At 43.1% G+C, this 22372-nt stretch overlaps 1 protein-coding gene across 2 annotated transcripts in view; it reads left to right on the forward strand.

Moving 5' to 3' along the window:
• sash1b (SAM and SH3 domain containing 1b) overlaps window positions 1-22372 on the forward strand; it is a 47969-nt gene that overhangs the window by 14036 nt on the left and 11561 nt on the right. The window contains exons 1-4 of one of the 2 annotated variants that reach the window (XM_056425693.1): window positions 17773-17925; window positions 20360-20488; window positions 21076-21126; window positions 21969-22018. In XM_056425693.1, the coding sequence (XP_056281668.1) occupies window positions 20444-20488; window positions 21076-21126; window positions 21969-22018 (146 nt within the window). In that variant the 5' untranslated portion in view covers window positions 17773-17925; window positions 20360-20443. Of the gene's footprint in view, window positions 1-17772; window positions 17926-20359; window positions 20489-21075; window positions 21127-21968; window positions 22019-22372 lie in introns of those variants that run through there. The other variant, XM_056425692.1, reaches the window with a different exon arrangement.

Here is a 22372-nt window from a genome sequence, read left to right on the forward strand (position 1 = left end):
CGCCCTGCCTGTATGCATTATGTCTTCACTCCAAGAAAGCCAAGTGAAATGAAGCAGCTGCGGTGCATGTGCTTCATTTTTCTTTGGTTCACAGCAGCCTCCTTTCAGTCTCACTGGTTTATTATAAGTTTATGTGAACAGTTGGTGATTTTTAACTCCTTGTGTGAAAAGGTATATATAGGTAATGCTGTGGCTACTAGATAAGTGTCACTGGCAAGTCAATGAAATGCTTTTTTAAAGATTAGGCTAGTTTCATTATGTTGAATTTTTTTTAAACAACGTTTATCGTGAAAAACTGTTCAGAAACTTTAGATAACATTTTTTGCCGCCGTTTAGTTTAGTTTATTAAGGATCCCCATTAGTCTACACCGTAGTGGAGACTATTCTTCCTGGGGTCCAGGCAAAAAAAACATTACAAAACAATACAAATACATAAAATGCAGTACAGCATGATCAATTATCACAAAAACACTTAGACTTAGAAAACAACATTTACATTAAAAGTAAAATAATAACACTTAAATACCTTAAATATCTAAAATAATAACCTAATCTACTATAATTTCCTTTCTGATTATTGCTGCCTTAAGTTTCCTTTTGAAATCACATTTATTTCTTGTTAGTCACATATGAGGGGAGCACATTCCAGGATGCAATGGCTCTGTATTTATACATTTTGTGCTAAATCCTAACACTATATGAATTCTGTTGTGAAGATTGTATCTTTTCTTAAATATGAGCAGTTATTACATTGTACTACACATCTTTTATCTAACCTCTTCTCTGTATGTGAGAAACCTGAGCGCTTTAGGATTGTTGTCGATTTTGAAATCGTCGTAACTGTAAAACTGAGTTTTTCCACACAGAATCATGCGAAAGCAGCGCTTTATATATTGTTTACCAAAGATGCGCTCATACGTTTCTTTTAGAAATAAGTAATTCAGCATGAAGAAAAACATTAAAAAAATACCAATCAACTTAAAAATCTTAGACTTAAGACCAAAACAACCAATTACTTGACGAATCAAATAAGAGGGGATAGTCCTAGTTTTGTCACATTGTCAAAGAAGTTCCCATACCTAAGAACAGAATTCAGGTCATGTGCGTTGAGAAAGTGAAAAGATATGTTCTTCTCATCTTCTGACCGTAACGGACCATCATTCAGGGTTTGGAGCCGTCTTTGAATCATCGTTGTCATCAAGTTCTTCCACGCTGCATATCTTTGACATCTTATCTGAATACATGTGGCATCTCTTTGAATAATGGATAGCCATCCTTTTCCTGCCTCGGTAGCGGCGAGGACGCCCGTTCCTCTAAAAAAAGCTTCCGAGCAGCAGGCTGCGCCTCCTGGGGGAAAGACCGTACGATGTCGTATCCCTAAGGTGAGCGCCGGGACATCGGGGGGAGGAGAGGGAGCTTTGAGTGTCTCTGAAACCATTAGCTCTGGTGTTCTGGTATGAGCTGAGAGAAGTGGGGCAAACTAAACTGTTGCACTGTGTGAAAATATGCACATCCGCATAAGAAGTAATGCCTGTTGTGAAATATTGATCGTCACTTTTTATATCTGTGCAGGACGCTGCTCCAGTTTGGGGTCTAAAAGCTGCGTTGAACCAGCCAGTGTTGTCGTGCTTCTACTTCTACCCTGCACCGCTTTCACCTTATACTTTATATACACTTTTATTTCATTTTAATTTTACAGCCTTTTTTTTTTTTTTACAGCTAATAACGCTAACAGCTAACGTAGCAGAACAGAGTTTCTGTTCAGAGGAACATGAAGCGTTAGACGGTGAACTAAAGTTTAATGTGACAACACAACTAGTGTAGAGTAAATAAATGGGCTGAAGTACAACTGAGGACTACTTCTCAATCTGTCCGAGATGCAAGTAACCGGATACTTTTACTTCTTTCCTGTCCTGAAGCACTCTGCTGAGGTACTTGCACAGCTCACCCGCCCACATGCCCCCAGACGCACCTCACAGAGCCCTGCACTCTACTCACCACATGTGTAGACTTGGATTATGTGCCTATTTTTGTCCAAAATATGGTGTCCATTAGTCGAAGTGTGGGCAGCTCTATGTCACAGAGAATCCGTAATGGAGAGAAGGACCTCGCCCTGTGATCTGATAATGACGACTTGAACCCGGGGACGAGGTGTTGCAGTCTTTCCTGGGCATATAAAGTGTCCCGTCTTGTTTCACGCTCCGGTGCTTGGTGCACGAGGTGCATCCCCGTGGCAGTGGAGCATCAGTGTGTGTCTTACTGCGTTACATCATGGCATCATTAATAGATATTGAAGTGCCTTTCATTTATGAAAGTTGGTCTGTTCACTTGGTAAGGATATCAGATCTCTGCTGAATGTGTGATGCTTGTGCTGCTATTTAAAAGCGTCGCACTTTTTATTCGTGGTATTCAGCTTGATAATATGTTTGTAAAATAACAATGTGCGTGTTACACGGGATAATCCACCGACCTCGCTGTGAACCGGTTTTATCGTCAAAACATCTTCATCCGATATTCGCAAAAATGGAAATCTTCTAAGGACAATAACAAAAGCAATACTATCGAATCATTTTAAATCCATGCTAACCTCTTCCCAACCTCTTTTTTTTATGCACAGGGATTTAAATAAGCCCCGTGAAAAGTAATTTGGTATTGTGCAGCTATTTAGGTCAGTGAGGCTTGATATAGTCGACACACGTACAGCGTGATGCCAACATGTTTAACTGCATGTTGGGTCGTCATTGGCTCAACGACACCCCGTGGGTGGAGTCGGTGAGTGTCGGTAGAGAACTGCAGAGTCCGACGCGAGGCTCATTACGAGGGCATTCATGACTGACCGTGGCCCGTCTGGCCGCCCGCTCGGCCGCCGGCTCCCGTCGTCATCCACCCGGACGTGACTGCTGCGCTGGAGACCCACGCCCGGGGTTCACCTTTGCACTTACAGGTCTGCCGTACGTTTGGCTTTCACTGGGATTAGTGCCGACAAGCATCCCAAAAAAATAAAATCCGTATGGCATAGGGAGGCTAACGTACCAAGGTACCGCCGCACCCGGATGTCTGGCGGGTTCCAGTCGGAGTGACTCGCCAGTGAGAGTGTTGGTGCCTCCAGCCACGCATCTAATGAATACAACGATGATATATTTGGGCATGGCAGGAGATGTGACTCAGTACGGTCTTCAGTGTTTCCCCGACCATTATAACAGGGTGGCGACCCGGCATCACTAGCACCCCCCCCCCCCCCCCCCCGGTCCCTTTCCTATCTCAGGGGGGGGCATCGTTAAGGAGTTAAGCTCAGGGCGCCAACATGGCGAGCAGCGGCACTAGTCCCGCCCCCCTGAAGCTGTAAACCTCGGGGAAACACTGGTCCTGTCCATGTTGCAGGGTTCATAAGGTCATGGAAAACCTGGAAAAGTCATGGAATTTAAAAATGGTTATTTCAAAAGTCCTTTAAAAATAAATCAACTCCCAAAAGTTTGGGAATAGACACGGAAATATGTTATATAATCACATGATCGTTTACATTGAGTTTGAAATAATTCATATGTTTTTAAAAGAAAGACGCTCGAAATATAAGCGGACACATGCTCTCGTTTTATTTGTGCGCTGCGAGTGAACGCACTGTAACTGAAGGGTTTGGTTGCCATAGCAACAGAAGTTTAGGGAAGTGGTCGGGATGATGCACTATGCCAGGGAAGTGTAGATTTAACCATGCTTGGCTACATATGGAAAAGTACATGGTCATGGAAATTTGGTTTAAAGCCATGGAAAAGTCATGAAAATCCACTGGTCAACATGTGTATGTACCATGATGTTGGTAAAATATCACTTTGATTTGGAGAACATATAAAATGTGATTAAACAATGTGGGAATGACGTCAATTTGTGGCGGTTTAACCTGGGTCAATTATTTTTGGTAAATAGTTTTGCATTCGTTTTAATCTCCTTTGGTGTGGCAGATGGATGCAGGATCATCCACGGGGGACTTCTAGATGCTCTACAGGCTGGAGGTTGTTTCACTCGTTGTTTTCAGGGGGGGGGGGGGTCACAGGCACAATAAAAAGTGTCTACGGTAAGCTTTCTATACGGATACGTGCCGAGCAGCTGTCATTCCCACATTGTTAGTGGCTCTCGGACGCATGACACGAGTTTGCAGTGAATCGAGGAAGAAGTCTTCTTTGTGCTCAGGAGATGCCGGCTGCGTCCGTTTGTCTGGATACATTACTCGGTCACCCGTATGTCGATCTGCATAACAAAACCGTGACGTAAACAAGTGAGAGAAAAGTCAGACCCGCTGACATTTAGCTCTCAGCTTTTTTTTATTTCTCTCTCGAGTCGGATTTCCAGGAAAAATTGTGCAATGCGTTTTGCATGGATGACCTGATGCTCAGACCCAAACGGGTTCATCCATGGATGTAAATCAGTGGCGTAAATGATCTTCATGAGTAGCTTCCCACAGGGAGCTTTGCTATACAGTAGAAATATTGCCTTTAAAAAAACAAACAAATTGTGTTATTTAAGTTTACTGGTGAGAGGTATTGCACAAATTGTTTTTTCGAGTATTAATATTCCCTTTATCATTTATATATTCGAAGGCTCAGATTGAGTCACACAGACATTCATTCCTGTTTTTCAAGTGGACTCATTAGTGTCTTTTCGGGAGCATCTGAGGTGCGTCGTGTGTGCCATACAGATCGCCTTGTCGTCATATCGTTGTCAAGGTTATGTCCAGATCTGATGCACCCTATCTATCATTCTCACAGTGTCTTCTGAGGCCTATTAGACATTATGACTTAATTGCCTTCAGGGTGGCCCATAAAGTATACATGAGAAACGTGACTGTGTTCATCCATCATCTCATTAGCGCTCTGAAATGACATATTTATGGATCATCCCCTTCTAAGTTTTACATACTGGATATCACGTAATACATTTTTATTCTGCCATAAATGTTTTGTTCTTTAATCGGCAGAAAAGACGCGAGTACCCACCCCCCGCACTTAAAATGAACCTCGTGTATGATTTACAGTATGTAAATGCTTTCTTGCAGCAGCTTAATGTGTTTCAGCAGATCTGTTGTGGGAGGTGTTAGCAGTGTTATATCCATGTAATGAGTGTATTTATATTGAATGTCAACAAAAATATTGGTGTTATTCACATGTTAAAATCCTATGTTTTATGTATATAGCTATGAAAGGCTGATACCTCTGATAATATATATAGATATATATACATATATACACGTTTCAACAAACTCAAGCATTTTAGCCTTCATGAACCTTTTATATATGATTTATTATTTGTATTAAACAGTGTATTTTGAAATTGCTTTAATTTGCTTCAAGATAACTAGATTTTAAAACTATTACTCGACTGACTTGATTTAAAAAAATATAGTCCCTGCATGCAGTATTTGTAATGTATTTATTAGGGCTGTCAATCGATTAAAAAAAATTAACTAATTAATCGCACACTTTGAAATTGCGATTAATTAATCGCGATTAATCGCGATTAATCGCGATTAATCGCAATTAAAAGTTAAAAGTTAAAAGTTCATTCTTTTTAAAGACCAAACTTCACACAGAGCTGTGTTTCAAAGAGGCTCCTACCTATAAAGTGCCAGCGAGGTATTTAATATCGTGGATGATAAATTGTTTCTTCAGTGAAACATCAGATTAGTAAAAAAATATATATATATTGAGACCCCATTGGTCCTGTCATCTTTAACATTGAACAACAGCAGAACCAGTGGCCTTGATAACTGACTGACATTCAAATATGTCACGTTAACCCTCTGGAGGCTGGGCTCATTTTACAAAAAAAATTAAATTCACCGTTTAACCCTTGTGTTGCCTTCGGGTCATTTTGACCCGAATCAATATTACACCCTCCTGCCGCCTTCGGGTTAATTTGACCCCATTCAATGTTTAATGTCGGTGTTCTTTCGGTAGTCAACAAACAAACATAAAGTGCCTCACACTTAAACTTGGAAAACAATATTAATTCTAATAATTTTCTGGAGGTTTTAATTGCTGGCGTCAAATTGAACCCAAAGGGTAAAATATGTTAGTAAATATAAAGGTAACAGGAGGGTGAAACATTGAATCGGGTCAAAATGACCCAAAGGCGGGGGGAGGGTTAAATATTTAATCGGGTCAAAATGACCCGAAGGCAACACAAGGGTTAAAAGTGTTTCCCTTCTTTTTAAAGACAAAACTTCACACAGAGCTGTGTTTTCAAAGAGGCTCCTACATATAAAGTGCCAGCGAGGTATTTAATATCGTGGATGATAAATTGTTTCTTCAGTGAAACATCAGATTAGTAAAAAAAAAAAGTATATTGAGACCCCATTGGTCCTGTCATCTTTAACATTGAACAGCAGCAGAACCAGTGGCCTTGGTATAACTGACTGACATTCAAATATGTCACGTTAACCCTCTGGAGGCTGGGGGCATTTTACAAAATAAATTAAATTAACCGTTTAAAGTCTTTTGCATGTGACACACCCCCACGTGTTATACATCAAACATTCCAGAACAATCTCAGCTCTGAAATGAGCCTCATTGTCCTCGCGCCGTGTCCTCTGGTTCTCTGACTGACAGGCTGCTAAATGAGCCATACCTGTGAGGTGGGAGGTCCTTTGTGATTTACTGAGTGTTCATTGGTTTTTTTTCTCCCGAAATGTTGACAGACAAACGGATTGACCAATCACGTTGAAGGTTTCGTGTGTCGCGTTCTTTCCGCGCCGCGTCACCCGACACGTCGCCCCTCTGTTCCTCTGTGTCTCAGAGGGGGAGACGGGAGGAAGGAGGAGCAGGAGGAAACCCGACTGATTCATCCACGAGTTTAAACTGATTTCTGCTCCTTATTTTCGCGGAGAAATGATTGTTTTAAAAACGGAAACAGTGTCAAACCGTACTGCCGCGGTTTAAAAAAAAAAAAACGTGCGTTAATTGCGTTAAAATATTTTAGTGCGTTAACGCGGCCAAATTAATCGCATAGATTAACGCGTTAACGCTGACAGCCCTAGTATTTATTAACCTTTTGTACCCACTGGCCTCAAAACACTCACGTGGAACTAATGTCGCAATCCCAGTTGTTCCAAATATTTTCCTTTTTTTGTGATCATTAGACCGGATCTACATTTCCCCCCCCCAAATTTCCCAAAGGACAGTGCTTGGACCATTTCCAATAATCATAACAGTTCTCTTACACTTTCCATGCACCTGTCATGTTGATTTGGATTAACTTCCAATGTGTCCATTAATCTGTGCAGGGCTCCAGACTGCGACCAAATGGTCGCATTTTGCGCCTAAAATTAGACACAGTGCGAGTAAATTTTTCATCAACTCGCGCATTTGCGACCAGTAAATTAGCAGATTTCTTTTTTTTGTTATTAAATATTGTTGTTGTTTACAAACTTGTTCTACACTTCAGCCCACTATAGTTAGCGGTAATGCCTGAATGACTGGTTTGCTAACCGACATTAACTCCAGAAGAAGAAGAAAGAGCGAAAACCCAAGAAGAAGGCTGGCCTGTGTGTGAGAGGGGGCTAATGTGTGAAAAGAGGCGCACATAGCGGAGACACAACGAGGCCGCAGAGTGAGAGGTCCACGAGGATCCTCACCACCGGCGCGTCCCGTCCCCCGAGTTGAATCTCTGGGTCAACTCAGCCGACTCTCACATGTCTGAGCCCCTATAGACTGATGCTCACGGTAAACTCATTCGATCTGGAGCACGCGAGGGTTTTGATAACGTTAGCGGAAGGATTTAAGTGACAACATCCGGTTTTGCAAAGTTAGCGGAAAGAACCACGTGAAACAACATCCGTTTATCAAAATAAGATGTCGACAAATCATACACTAACATATAAAAGTAAACAATAAACTGATGTTGTATCTTTATAGATAGTTTCTGAGATTTAGCTTAAATTATGCTAACATTAAAAATGTTTACTGTACCAAGGAAGAGTTTATAAAAATTAGTCAGTCTTTTGTATGTTAAGAAAAGTCCTGTATATAGATTTCCCCAAGAGTTCCAGGAAATGAATGATGCAGATGTGTTCCATACATATCTGAAATCCCCTACAATAGCAATCAAACAATTTTAATGTATCAATTAGGAAATTTTTCAAAGTAAAAGTTCTAAATGTTTAAAGAAATCGGTAATTTCTTTAATGTTTGAGTTGCTTTATATATGTATTTCCTCATAGTCCTAGGCAATAATGCTACACAATAAATAGAATGCTTCAATCAACACCGTGATCGGTGATTGGTATTATCGGATCGGCAGATACTGATTTCAGTGATCGGTGATCGGTATTATCGGTGATCGGCAGATACTGATTTCAGTGATCGGTGATCGGCACCAAAAACCTGATCGGTGCATCTCTAGAAACCAACAAATGTTTTGATTGGCCACATCGAAGTGCAACATGCACATGCTCAAGGTATGTTTTCTCTTCAAATATGTTTAAACTCAATACAGTAACTTCTGAAGAGTTCTCTGTTGTGAATGTTTTGCAGTTCATGAAGGCAAACAGGCATAAGATTGTATATTGTCAAATTATTTATCAGTAATACAGTAAAAATGATGGGAAAACTTTGCAAGTCGATTTATAGTGTGTCAGGGTTTTTCCTGCAGAGAAAATTTGGGCGCCTAAGTCGTTTTCGGCGCCTATGACAAATCCGGCGCCTAAGGCAAAAAAAAGTCTGCGTTGAAAAAACCCAAAACAACTGTGTTCATCAGGTTCATGTCAGCGAATATGTTCTCAATAGTATGTTTCAAGGAGGTGTGCTCACCTGTGTGCGCGTATCACGGCAGAGCGGCCAGCTGCTGATCACGCACTCAATAGCTCGACTGCATGAATAGAAGGTGCGCATAGCGGCTAAAAATTTTTGGGACCACCCAAGACCCATTTTGACCCAGGAAAAAGTCGCTAAATTTTCTGCTTGCGCCCCTAACATTTTAAGTTAGGAGCGACTGTGCTCCTAGTTAAAAAAGTTAGTCTGGAGCCCTGCTGTGACGACACTCAAACGCTTCCTGCACAGTGACTCAGAATCTGTTCTCCTTTTGAGACAATCGGTGTCGGTCGAAATCAGTTGCCCTCTATATAACCTTGACATTAACATCTGAACGACCACAAATGAGACTCTCCTTCAGAGTGTGAGCTAATGATTCCCAGTGGACGGCGTGCGCTGTGTTATTTCCGGCTCCGCTGACTAATCTGGCATCTGTGTCGCACACGGTTGCCAGATTTTAAACAACCGTGGACATTACTTCTGAGCCCTAGAGAAAAGAGTTGTTTTTGACCCTTTGCCATATCTTTGATGTCTTTTTTTTTTACTCGGTTTTTTTCACCTGTGTATCATTTTGGGGGAAAAAGCAGAATACATTAGAGTTTATGACCATTATATCATATGTCTGTTTCCAACAATTACAACTAACAGCTGCTCACTCATACCAGTAACGACTCGAGTCGGTTGTGTCTGTGCCCACTGGAGCTGCGGAGTCTTTTTTTTAGCTTCTCTCCCTTCTGTGGCTTGAGTAAAATCAATAATAAGCCAGCATTTCCACGTAGTCTCGGCTGCTTAAGTACAAATAAAATATATGATTAACTGGAAGAAAAGTAGATAAAATGAGCCCAGCTGGGCTCAAAGTTAATAATAAAAAAAGACTTGTTGTTGTTAATACCAATAAAAAATACCGATGGATAACCATGACAGTAATATCTTTATCCTCATGGGAAAATGTTTTGTGTCTGATACACGAGCTCTGACCTCTGATGGATTTCTAGAAGCCGTCTACCTGTTTGCACGAAGGGAACATGAGAAAGAGGTCCTCGCTGTGAGGGAAGCTGCAAAGAAATGCAGTGTTCACATCTGTGAGGAATGACAGGAAGCTGTCTGACGGGTATTTTATCTGCTGGGCCGGCAGGATGGACTGAGCTAATAAAAAGATCCCCCTTGACCTTTTGCTGTAACCAAGGATGGCAGGTGACCTTCCTTTTTTTAAAGGGTTTTATTAGTTAAATGTTGACACAGTTAAACAAATAAACTAGTGCTGTGAAAAATAACGCGTTAATTCAATTACAGGTTTAACTAGTTTTTTTTTTAAACGCATGCGCAGAATGAGCTTCCAATCCGTCTGTTGTTGGTCGTCGGGACGAAAAAAAAGTCACTTGCAAAATGAGCTTCCAATCCACCACTTCAATCTGAACTCTGTCCGCTCTCATGCAGACGGTCTGTTCATCGGTAATGATCCTTCCGCAGGTTCACCTCCGGAAACCTTGTTACGACTTTTACTTCCTGTAGATCAGGGTCTCAACACGTCGATCGCGACCTGCCAGTCGATCGCGCGTAGTGTCGGTAGATCGCATGACATTAAAAGATTGGCCCGCCCCTGACATGTTCTCTATAGCACGTCTTTGTTCTTTTATTAAACTAAACGTCTGTTGTTGATCGTATCTCCACAGCAGCATGTCATTTCTGTCTCTTCGTTGCGTTAACACTTATCGATCTCCGTCTCGCGCCACAGAGCTCCGTGCGCGCATCGACCGAGCAAAAAAAGTCACTTGTCAATCTGTCCACCTGTCCGGGCGGTGAGGTTTCAGCTTTGCAGCGGTGTCGCCGCCGTCCCTTTCATCACGGCCCAGTTCATGAAGAAAACCCACAGTCAGTTTGCCTCAGCAGCTGCTAGAGGAAGACTAGAGGCCTTTAGATTGTGTCATGGTGGAGTTAATGGTTGACAAACAAGAGAACAATGTTCTGTTTAACCCTCCTGTTACCTTTACATTTACTAACATATTTTACCCTCGGGGTCAATTTGACCCCAGCAATTAAAACCTCCAGAAAATTATTAGAATTAATATTGCTTCCCAAGTTTAAGTGTGAGGTACTTTATGTTTGTTTGTTGACTACCTAAATAGCTCTTTAAATAAATAAAAAAGTTGATATTTCTTATATGTTTGACACAGTGAAAAACAGCCTGGGGTCAAATTGACCCCAAAGAACACCGACATTAAACATTGAATGGGGTCAAATTGACCCGAAAGGCAACAGGAGGGTTAAACATTCTGTTTAGGATGAAGATGTATTAATGTTCCATATGGAAGAAAACTGCTAAATAACTGCTGAGTTGCAGCACCATTGTATAGAAGAATGTATAAATGTATATATCCGTCTTTTGTCATAAATCTCTTATGTCCTCACAAAATATACCGAGAATATCGGTAATATGTGATTAATCATGATTAATCCACAAAAACCTGTGATTAACCCGATTAAAAATTGTGATCGTTTCACAGCCCTAAAATAAACACATGATTTAAAAACAAATGTTTTCTTATAAATATTGTAATACTCCGGACTAATTGTAATCCAATTAATCTATAAACAGCGCTATAGTGTGTTCCAAAATATGACATATGATTGAATATATCATAAAATAATACTCTGGGCCAGTTCTATTTGTGTGTGGTGTACGACGGCAGTACGAGCAGGGCGCGCTTGGCCATTTTCAGAAGTAAACAAACTGACTCAACCACCGGGGTCACTTAGATCTCCGTGCACATAATTACATTGGCAAACGCAGCTGAAGCAGAATAAACCCCCACGACTTTGGAAATAAATTATCTTTTTTTTGTTTACGTTTTTGCAACTTTTGCTGCTTCCAGGTTCTCTAATCTCAGCGGTTTTCTTTGTCGCATGTGAAAGTGCACCGAGCATCTTTGGGTGTTGAACTGCTGCTTGAATAAAGAGATCACCTGAAGGGGGAATCTGAGCTGACATTTATTAGGCATGGCCTTTAGTTCACCTCTGGAGGAGAACCGTGTTTACTAAAGCACAGTGTGTGCGTGTGTGTGTAGGTGAATCACCCCCATTCAACCCTTGTGTCGCCTTCGGGTCAATATGACCCGATTCAATGTTTAACCCTCCTGTTACCTTTATATTTACTAACATATTTTACCCTTGAGGTCAATATGACCCCAGCTATTAAAATCTCCAGAAAATTATTAGAATTAATATTGTTTTCCAAGTTTAAGTGTGAGGTACTTTATGTTTGTTTGTTGACTCCCGAAAGAACACCGACATTAAACATTGAATCGGGTCAAATTGACCCGAAGGCGACAGGAGGGTTAAATATTGAATCGGGTCAAAATGACCCGAAGGCAACACAAGGGTTAAAGCAGGTAGGCGGACTGCGTGGCAGTACTGAAGAAATAATGGAGAAAAGACATGAACCCCACAGGGAGAGAGACAAAGACATATAAAGCAGAAGAAAAATTAGATTTAAACAAAAAAATAAGTTGTGAATAAGAAGAACAAAGGACACAGACAGTGAGGAAGTGAGGAGTGAATTAAGGGATGGACAGAGTTTCAATCAAGGAAACGATCCGTGTGCCGTTGAAGTTTGACATTCCTCTGAGAGGGCGAGTGCCAGATCTGAATGAGCATTCGACCAGAACGGTGATGTAATGATGAAATGGATCTGAATACATTAACCAATCCCAGCAGTTTCTTTTGTCTCGAGGACCAATCTTTCATTTGTCCTTTTTTTTATTTCATAGATATTGATCCTGAAAATTGGAGCACTTTTCATTAGTTTGTTTATTAGTCAGTGGGGCCAAGACTCATTCAACGCTTCACTTGAGTTGCATTTAGAGCCCACAGCATGGATTGTGGGAACTGTACTGCAGGGACACGCTTTTTATAATGCATGAATTTAATCATTTTAATTTTTTATTCCGGAGTGCTTATGCTTGACTTAATTCAATTTAAGCATTCTGCATTATTAAAGTCCGTAAGATATTTCTACAACACGGACACTCGCATCTTCTAAATGCAGCGCAGCCTTTCAGTCATCTTATTCCATGATGACAGCATTTTTTACAGTTATTTATACTATGAATTAAAAGAGATACCACAATGTAAATAAAGGCAATGGGGCCTTTTTATATGATGATAAATGATGCCCTAAATTCTGCTTCATTTATGAACAAATACTCTTAATGTTATCTCGTGCTCTGTACGTACTTGAGGCACAAAAAATGTGATTACGGATGCCGGCTTCAACAAAATGACAGATATTGAGAAAGATATTGATTCTCGTGCACGTGCATGTTTAATCACCATGTCGGTCTTATTGACTCGAAGCTTCTTTAAAATTATTATAATTTTTTTTCCAAGTGAAATTAATCCGTAATGTCATTAGAATAAATTACATTACAACCTTTATGTTAGCCAGTGTATTTTCTACGGGGAGGAACATTTGAGCCTAACGAAGTCGCGGTTTAATAGCTAAACTACGATAAGCAGATCAAGCACCTCATCGGTGAAGATGTCAAATGCAGAACGCGACATCTCTCCTGGACGTGGAGCGGTTTGCTAACGTAGTATAAACATGCGTATGGATCCTCATGCAATTCTTATGAGGAGGAGGAGGAGGAGGAGGAGATCCGTTTTTGGTCGTGCAGTGTGTAGTTCAAATATCTGTTTGTGTCTGTGGAACAACATTAGTGCTGCTTAAGATGCAATCTGGTGTAACAGTTTAGCTCCACAGGTTCCCTCACTTGCACTTGTCCTCTGCCAGATTAGTGTATATCCCTGCCTGCCTGCCCTGACCTCTGATTCTCTGCCCCGCCCCTTTTTGGACTTGTTTGCTTCTTGGACTGATCTCCTGGTTTTGACCCAGCCTGTTTCCAACCAAAGACAGTCATCTTTGTTACTCCTGTCTGAGTCATGCTTTGGGGTCCACTCTAATAGCACCGTGACTTTACAATCTGGCCTCATCATGGACCCAGCACACCCGCCTGCAGCAAGCCGGTTTGAGAGGATCGAGGAGGTCCTCCAGCAACAGCGGACGCAGATGGTCAGCTTCACAGAGGAGACAATCTGGCAGAGGACACGTGAGGGAACCTAAGTAGAGAGGGACTAATGAGGGAATGGGAAACAAGTGAGATGGGCATGAAGACCAGGTGAAGGTAATGAGGGACTAACGAGGGAGTGATCAGAGGCAGGTCAAGGGAGTTGGATTGACGAGATGGGAAGCAGGATCTGGAATGACATGATAGTTAGAGACGGGATGAAAACAACTAATAACTAGAACGGGCACTCGGTAGAGCGCATACCTTCGCATATCACAAGATTGGGCATTGAATTATGAACATGTTGGCATTAGTTGCATGCCAATTGGATACAAATTGACCGTGCTATGGTAAAAAGAAGATTTTGACCTTTTCATGACCTTGACCTTTGAAGCAAACGATCCCAAAATCTAATCAAATGGTCCCCGGATAATAACCAATCATCCCACCAAATATCATGCGATTCGGTTTAATACTTTTGGACTTATGCGAATAACACGTATACAAATAAATACGCGGCGATCAAAACATAACCTTCCGCATTTTCAATGCGAAGGTAATAAAAGGAAGGTGTGGAGCTAAACTGTTATATCTGGTGTCTCCACTGTGAAGCTTGAATACTGACAAGCAAAAAGTCAAAGTCAACAACCCACTCTGCTTGAAATCTATTTAATAGAAAAAAGATTTCCTTTGTCAGTTCTCAAGTCAGAGTTCTGCTTTTTCTCTCGGGGGAGCCTGTGTTTTTCAAGTCGATGTCTAGTGTGCATGTTTTTTCTCAGGGTTAGTTTCAAAAACCTAGTAGTCCAGGGGGTGTAATCTTCTTTCCTGATTGGGCCAATTCACTTGTTTTCCGCACAATGTGGAGAATGACGTCATTCTGGGGGGGGGGCCCCCCGTATTCTGATGTCGCATGATTGACAGCTGCCATCGAGCCCTGCGTCGGGTCTCACACCGGTGGATGCCGTGGCCTTGGTAATGTAGCCGGAGACGGTTCAAGCAGGCGGTCGTGTCGTCGGGGATCACGGCACATGTCACACAGAGATAATTACCCAAAGCACTGGGGTGAAGGGCAGATGAAATGATTTCAGCACCTCTGAATTAAACATTGTCCGAGGGATACCGACAACCCTCGGGCTGCTTCGCTGCAAACCCCAGGACCAATCAACGAGCCTCTTACAGCGGAGGAACACAGATGGTCTTTCCAGGGTGTCAATTGTATTGAATTTGAAAGAGAGGGTTGATGTATGTTTTCAACACGACTAATTTAAACACGCTCGTAGGATTGGGAGCAATCTCCATGCTGCTGATCCACTACAGAAACGCACTGCCATGCAGAGGGGATTTAATACACACCAACATGTCCATGCCAGTAATTTAGCTGAAATTGAAAGGGGATCAATCTCTGTTTGATCTCCGCACGGCTGAATTAAACATGTGCCGTGAAACGGGGGACAATCGCGTGCGTGTGTGTGTGTGTGTGTGCCAGTTGAAGCCTTCCCATCAACCCTTCATTTGTGACTTGTCAGAATCCACTTACCACTCAGACATGAATGGTTAAGCTCTCCCACTGATCCCCTCTATTCCTCTCAAGGGGGTCCGGGGGGCCGTCGGTCTTGAAGGGGCCCTCGGGTGTAATTCTCACACGTTTCATGGATCTGTTACATGTCACAGCTGGCACACAAAGCGCTATTGAGTTTATTTGGTGTTTTCACTTAGATCGAAGGATTACATCACTTGGACCTACAAGGGTTTAGATATTTCTGCAGCACTTAATTGTATAAAGTGTCAAAATCAATTGGAGAATATCAAATATATGTTATCATCAGGCTTTGAAAAAACCTGCTACTTTTTAATTTTCTAAAACTGAAAATAAGTGTGTATAACAATGTTGGGTCTCTTAACACTCAAAACACAAATGTAGTTTTTTTTCCCACGAGCCATTTTTTATTTATTTAGTAGTTTTTTTTTAAACACTTGCGATCCAGTTAAAGAATAATAAGTTGAGGCTGGTTGGATTCTACTCTAGTCCAAAGGGCACAGCATGTAAAAACACTTACGATTCCAGTTTGTTATTATAAATATTCAAACTTCCGTAGATGTGAAAATAAAAGACCTGAAGTCGCCGTCTAGAACCTCACTAAATAACCTGCCTCCACTCACTGATTGTCATCGGTTTCGCCGTAGATCTGGACTTGGTGAGTTTGTGTTCTTGTCGTTATTGTCGGGACTCTGAGGCCATCCACGGTCCGGAGCGTACGTTCTGGGCTTTTCCACCGGCGCACGCACGCATTGCCGTTCTCCCTCCATCGAGCACAGACCGACCTCCCCGGGGGTCAGAGCTCAGATGAGTGCTCGGGCGTTCCAGGATGGCCGCACCAAAAATCCAGATTCTTGACGATGATGGCAAAGAAGCTGTCTGTCGGGGAGGAGTGGCGTCCATCTCCAGATCGCCCTGTGCTCCGAGGTGACCGGCAGCCCGCCGCTGTGCAGCCATGCGGAAAAGATCCCCCCCCCCCCTCCCTCCCTCCCTCCGGCGTGAGCTGCCTCGGCCCTTTGGCACCATCCGCCATCTCCGCCATCCATCTGCAGCGCGGCATAATCTGCGACCTCCTGCAGCAGATCTGACCCCGTTGTTCCCCCCCTGCTGCCCCTCACTGCTCTGGAGTCAGTGGTCACTTCAGAAGATTAGGAGGCAGGAAGGTCACAATTAACCAAACCGTGCTGGTGGTTATTTTCGTCTCGCTGACTAACGCTGTGCGATCTAAACGAGGTCACCACCCCATGCGAGGACGCTGTTGTTGATCTGTAGAGACGCACGACAACAATGAGCAGCGGGGGGCGACGGCAACACGCCTCCGGAGCTGCTCGCACGTCTACAGCGATCCGCTACAAGGGGACTTCAATATTCAGAGAAGCTTTCTGCCCGATATCAAACCGACTGGTCGACTCCTCACGCGCCATTTCCCTCTTCAGTCAACTTTGTGTCTGTACTTGGGCAACTTATTTATTTAGTTTCCACTTTAATAAGTCCACTTTCAACTCTGTCACTCCCCTCAGCTCTCTGTCATGGCACATTAGTCAGTAACTGAAAGAGGTTGACGTAGATTTGATATGTGCTGCCACCTGCTGGCGGGAAGACTGCTAGTGTTAAAAAAGAGAAGATTTGACATGTTTTTTTCTTTGGTGTAGAATCGACCTGTTGATTTAAAAAAAATATTATATTCAACTTTACATTAACTTTGTTATGAAAGATGTGGGACAGGAAAGATAAAAGCCAGTCAGCCGTTCATGTTAGTTTGTGCAGTATTTTACTTTAACCTACTACAATGTCACGTTATTCTTTTGTCATTCATTGATGGACACGTGTTGTTTCCAAAAGGTGTGAGAAGAAGTTGGTCCTGGCTTTGTTTGTGTCATGGAGGCACAACACGGACACACAGACACTCGTCGTCGCCGCTGTACCTGCAGCTCCTGGCGGCGAACACTGTAAACGGGACAGGAGTGAGGTTGTTTTTGGTCGTTTCCAAGCAAACTTCATTTTGTATAAATAATTCTTAAACAACAATTTAATAACATACAATCAAATGAAATCATGTGATGACATTAGAAACGCCACGTCTGTGGTCGGAGAGCCTTCGTATCGGCAGAGGCAGACGGAGCCGTCCGACAGTCGACCTTCCATATCGGACGCGGCTGCAGGCGTAAACATGCGAGGCGAGCTCTGCCCCGCACTGAGAGGCCGTGGTTTATTTAAACATGTGAGTCAGCTGGTCCCTGTGGGCCGCAGCTGGAGAAAGTAGAGCGCCCCACCCAGCAGCACCAACGTCAGATGTGGTTGCAACTCCACCCCCCCACACACACACACACACACACACACCCCCGACCTCCCCTCAGTCAAACTCCCTCTGCTTTATGCGTGCCGGACTCCCCTCCCCTTCTCCTCGGGATGCATTGTCCTCCGAGTTCACTTTCAAACCCGGTGCCTTTCACTTCCAGCGGTGCGGCGGAGCTGAAGAGCGACGAGTGCCGGGTAGCTTCTGTTGGCAGCCAGATGCCCGTTCGTGGTGAGTGTGAGCTGGAATGTGGTCCTCTGGTTGGAGCTGGTAGCTTACTGTGGGTTCATAAGGGAGACGTGTTGTCGTGTATCTTTACGTCTTCGGCTGTTTGCTTTTTTTTGTTGCGGTCAATAGAAAAGCATCGACAAGTCTGCGCTTGTTCTCTTGTGATCTTTTGAAACATCCCTCGATGCCGTCGTTTAAGACCTCGACTATCTGTCTATCGTAGTCGGTGACGTTTAGAACGCGACGACCTCTGAGCTGCAGACTCGCTGGGACATTAAAGAATAATTCGGTTGTCGGGTTGAACCGATAAACAACGAGGACGTGGGTTTAAGGATTTCTAAGGGTATGTATTCAGCGTGGGGAAATAAGTACATCAAATGGGATGTAAACACACGTTCAGTTAGTTTTCACTCAGGTTGTGGCAGCACGGTGTTGTCTGCTGGTGCATCCGTCAGACGTGGGTCGAAATGGAGTTTACTTGTTGCCAGAAGTTGTCATTGTCCTATTTGAACACTCAGGAAAGTAAATAAGAAGAATATCAAAGTGACACGAATAACTCGCTGATACTTTTGTGACCCAGGTCTGGTTCCCTAAGAAACGGTGAGACGAGAGACTGAGGACCTGAAGAAGAACAAACAGCCCTCATTAGACACCGCGGGCCCCGGGGCCGCGTGGATCTTTTGTCTGCCTGTGTGATTGCTCAGCGCCGGAGAAATGTGACACCGCACTCTCCTTCTCAAGCCTCTGTGGTTGATGTCTCATGCTGCATTTCTTTGGGCTTTGGAGACCCATTAATTAGGAAGCAGAGACGTATCAAGCAATATCCCCCCCACACCCAAAAACAACATTGTGTAAGAATTGTGAGCATGAGAAATGTAACGCATGTTGTCAGTTGGCTGGCGGTCACGTGCAGCGTGCCTAACGTGCGCCCGGGCGGCGCTCCGTCACGTGCTGCCGGGTCACAAAAGGCCGTTTATGTGGATCCGTGGCCGTCTGAGGCGACCGGGCGACTGCAGCTCAGAGCCGCTCGGTCGGCCTCGGTCTCTCCGCTGTGAAAAGCGGCCAGGTTTTGTTTTTTTCCGAGGCCCATTTTTCGACCCCGGGGGGCCATGTCATTTACCAAATGAATGGCCCTCTTTTTATCTGGACAGTTGAGCCAGTCACGGTCTGTCATGCCACGAGACAAGTGAGCCCACAGTATTGCTTTCCTCTGCAGAGGACTTCTTTCAACGGGCACATTTTGCAGATCCCCTCGGGGCCGAGCATACGTGAGGCATAATAATAATTGTAGTAATCATGTGTGAAGCCGCTTATGGACATAGCGGCGGGCTCTTCTCAGACGCAGCGTGTATTCGTCTGTCCAGGGTTAACTCGTGGCTTGTTATCTCTTACATTTCATTTCATTTGGCTGACACTTTTATCCAAAGCAGCAAAAATCAAGTACAATGTCTTCAAGAAAGCCAAACAAACTACTTTAAATATTGTAATTGTTAAATTATATTTTTAGTTATTCTTATAAATCATAATTATTTCAAGCCATCTCACTGCTCTGGACTAAACTCTGCGATGGATGTTTTTATTAATTTACTCAGCGAGAGAAAATTAGTAAGAAAATAGGTTTAAACACAGTCTAAACCGATCTACTGCTACAGATCGTGTTTTTGTTTTTTTCCAGGACATATTTGTTAAATGAAGATTTTGGATATGAATCTGAACACTTTTCAAACGCATTCCAGGCGACAACTTGTTTCCTCCAAATGAAAATGTGTTGAGTTTGAATGACACGTGGCGGCAGCAGCTTTAGAGGCGCTTTATTCAGACGGTCTTTATCAGCAAATGGAGCATTGAGGATTTCTCCTGCACCGCAATAGACCAACTAACCCCGTGTGTTTCACCACCGTCTGCTTCAACACTACGGAGAACAAGGAAACCGGCTCCTCGTGTCGATTGTGGTGGAAAGAATGTCACACGGGCATAAAACTCAGCCGAATCTTCTCTGAAATGATTTATTCCTCACGTGGCAAAATGCATAAAAAGACCAAGTTACACAATTGTAGGAAACTGAACGCGGTGACGTCCAGGAAGGCGAGAGACATCTGACCGAGTGGCTCTACTTGTGATTTACGGGGCACTGAAGCGCGGCCTCTTGAGGCGCCTCTTGACCACCGTTGGAGAGTCGTGGCTGCGTCACGCGGCGCTTCCTCCGGCCACGGGGTCGGGTCTGAGGAAGACCACCAACTGAAGACGAGGGGGGGGGGAATGTCACAGCTGGATGTCCCTGATGCATCAACACTCCCGGTGCTTAATCTCTGTTTCCTGGCTGTTTGTTTTGTTTGCCGGTGACCGACACAATGGACGCGGTCGTCTCGGTGTTCGGCGTCGACCTCTGCCAGGTTTGCGAGTGTTTTTCAAACGTTCCTCGTTGTGTCTCCTTCAGGATGGCTCGCCGGGGAACCTTGACGACCTGGCTCAGGAGTATTCTCAGTACTACGGCACCTCCCTCCGAGACGTGTGTGAAAGGATGGAGGAGCTCCGCAAACGCAAAGTAGCGCAAGACGCCGAGATGGTAAACCACAAGTCTTTTTCTTATCGCTCTTAGTCTTAACCCTCCTGTTACCTTCACATTTACTAACATATTTTACCCTCGGGGTCAATTTGACCCCAGCAATTAAAACCTCCAGAAAATTATTAGAATTAATATTGTTCCCCAAGTTTAAGTGTGAGGTACTTTATGTTTGTTTGTTGACTACCTAAATAGCCCTTTAAATATATAAAAAAGTTGATATTTCTTATATGTTTGACACAGTGAAAAACAGCCTGGGGTCAAATTGACCCCAAAGAACACCGACATTAAACATTGAATGGGGTCAAATTGACCCTCAAGGTAACAGGAGGGTTAAAGGAATTTTAACGTTTCGGCATTACATTTTTATGGGTTTATTTATCAGATGAAAATATATTGACTCTGTAAATACACATTCTGAAATTCAGATATGTCCACAGACCTGTTGCAGCAAACTGCAAACGCCTCGCGTCGAGTAACCGTTAACCGGTGTTATTCCGGAATGTGGCGCTGATTCAGTCGGATGAATATTATTTCTATTCCGGTGTTATGATGACGCTGTGATTTGCTCTTCTGTGTGTGTGTTTCAGGGAACAGTTGACTCAGCGGCCACATCACTGCAGCTGCGCTCTCAGATCCAGGTGAGCGTGTCAGAGCCCAGAAGAAGGCCACTTCCTCCCGTGTGCGTCAGCAGGCGGGCCGATAAGAGGCAAAGGAATTTTGCCGTGTCATTACTATCTCGAGCAAAAAAGAAAAGTATTTGACTCATAAGTATAATATGACTTTCTGGGATGCAGTGAGCTGGCCTTTATTCTGTCTGCTAATGTTTTCGCGACTCGTTCCGGGTGTATAAATGGTGCATGTGGGTTTGGTTACGACCGAACTGGAACAAATTATAAATAAATGTTTTTTTTAAACCCTTAATTTCAGTTGACTTTGTCTGTTTAAGCAATTTTGCTTAACCCTTGTGTTGCCTTAGGGTCAATTTGACCCGATTCAATGTTTCACCCTCCTGTCGCCTTCGGGTCAATATGACCCGATTCAATGTTTCACCCTCCTGTAGCCTTCGGGTCAATTTGACCCGATTCAATGTTTAACCCTCCTGTTACCTTTATATTTACTAACATATTTTACCCTTGAGGTCAATATGACCCCAGCTATTAAAATCTCCAGAAAATTATTAGAATTAATATTGTTTTCCAAGTTTAAGTGTGAGGTACTTTATGTTTGTTTGTTGACTCCCGAAAGAACACCGACATTAAACATTGAATCGGGTCAAATTGCCCCGAAGGCGACAGGAGGGTTAAATATTGAATCGGGTCAAAATGACCCGAAGGCAACACAAGGGTTAAAAGGATCATTTTAAATTACTCGTTGCTGAGATAATACAAGTATAACTAATATTGTACTTTTAAATCCAGTAGTTAGTTGAAGCCCGACTGCTGGACTGTATTTAAATTGACGCTCCTTTCCTCTCCATTAGGAATCCCTTGGACTGAGCAGTACCACGTCCACACCGGAGACCGAGAGAAGGTAAGCACAATATCCATAATAACTTCCTTTTGTGAAAGAAAGCTGGAAATCCACAACTTTAATATTGTAATGTTTATCAGATGTGCTTCAAGGGGTATTTAAAAGCGCCATTAAATATTTGTATAGTTATTATTAAACATGGCTGGGGCTATTATTTTGTGGCTTTGCAGATTACACTATAATCATTTAATACAATTCACATTAACAGACACCACCTTTAATATAAATCATTTCCCTTTTGGGCGCTGAAGTGCTCTTCCTGTGCGTTTCCTCTGCTTCCTGGTGCCCTCCAGTCACAGTTATGTGTCACCTCTAGACTTCCTTCCTTCTCTCCATTGTTTCCTTTTGAGGGAT

Source organism: Pseudoliparis swirei, chromosome 11 (assembly GCF_029220125.1).
Source record: "Pseudoliparis swirei isolate HS2019 ecotype Mariana Trench chromosome 11, NWPU_hadal_v1, whole genome shotgun sequence".
Classification (NCBI taxonomy): Eukaryota; Metazoa; Chordata; class Actinopteri; order Perciformes; family Liparidae; genus Pseudoliparis; species Pseudoliparis swirei.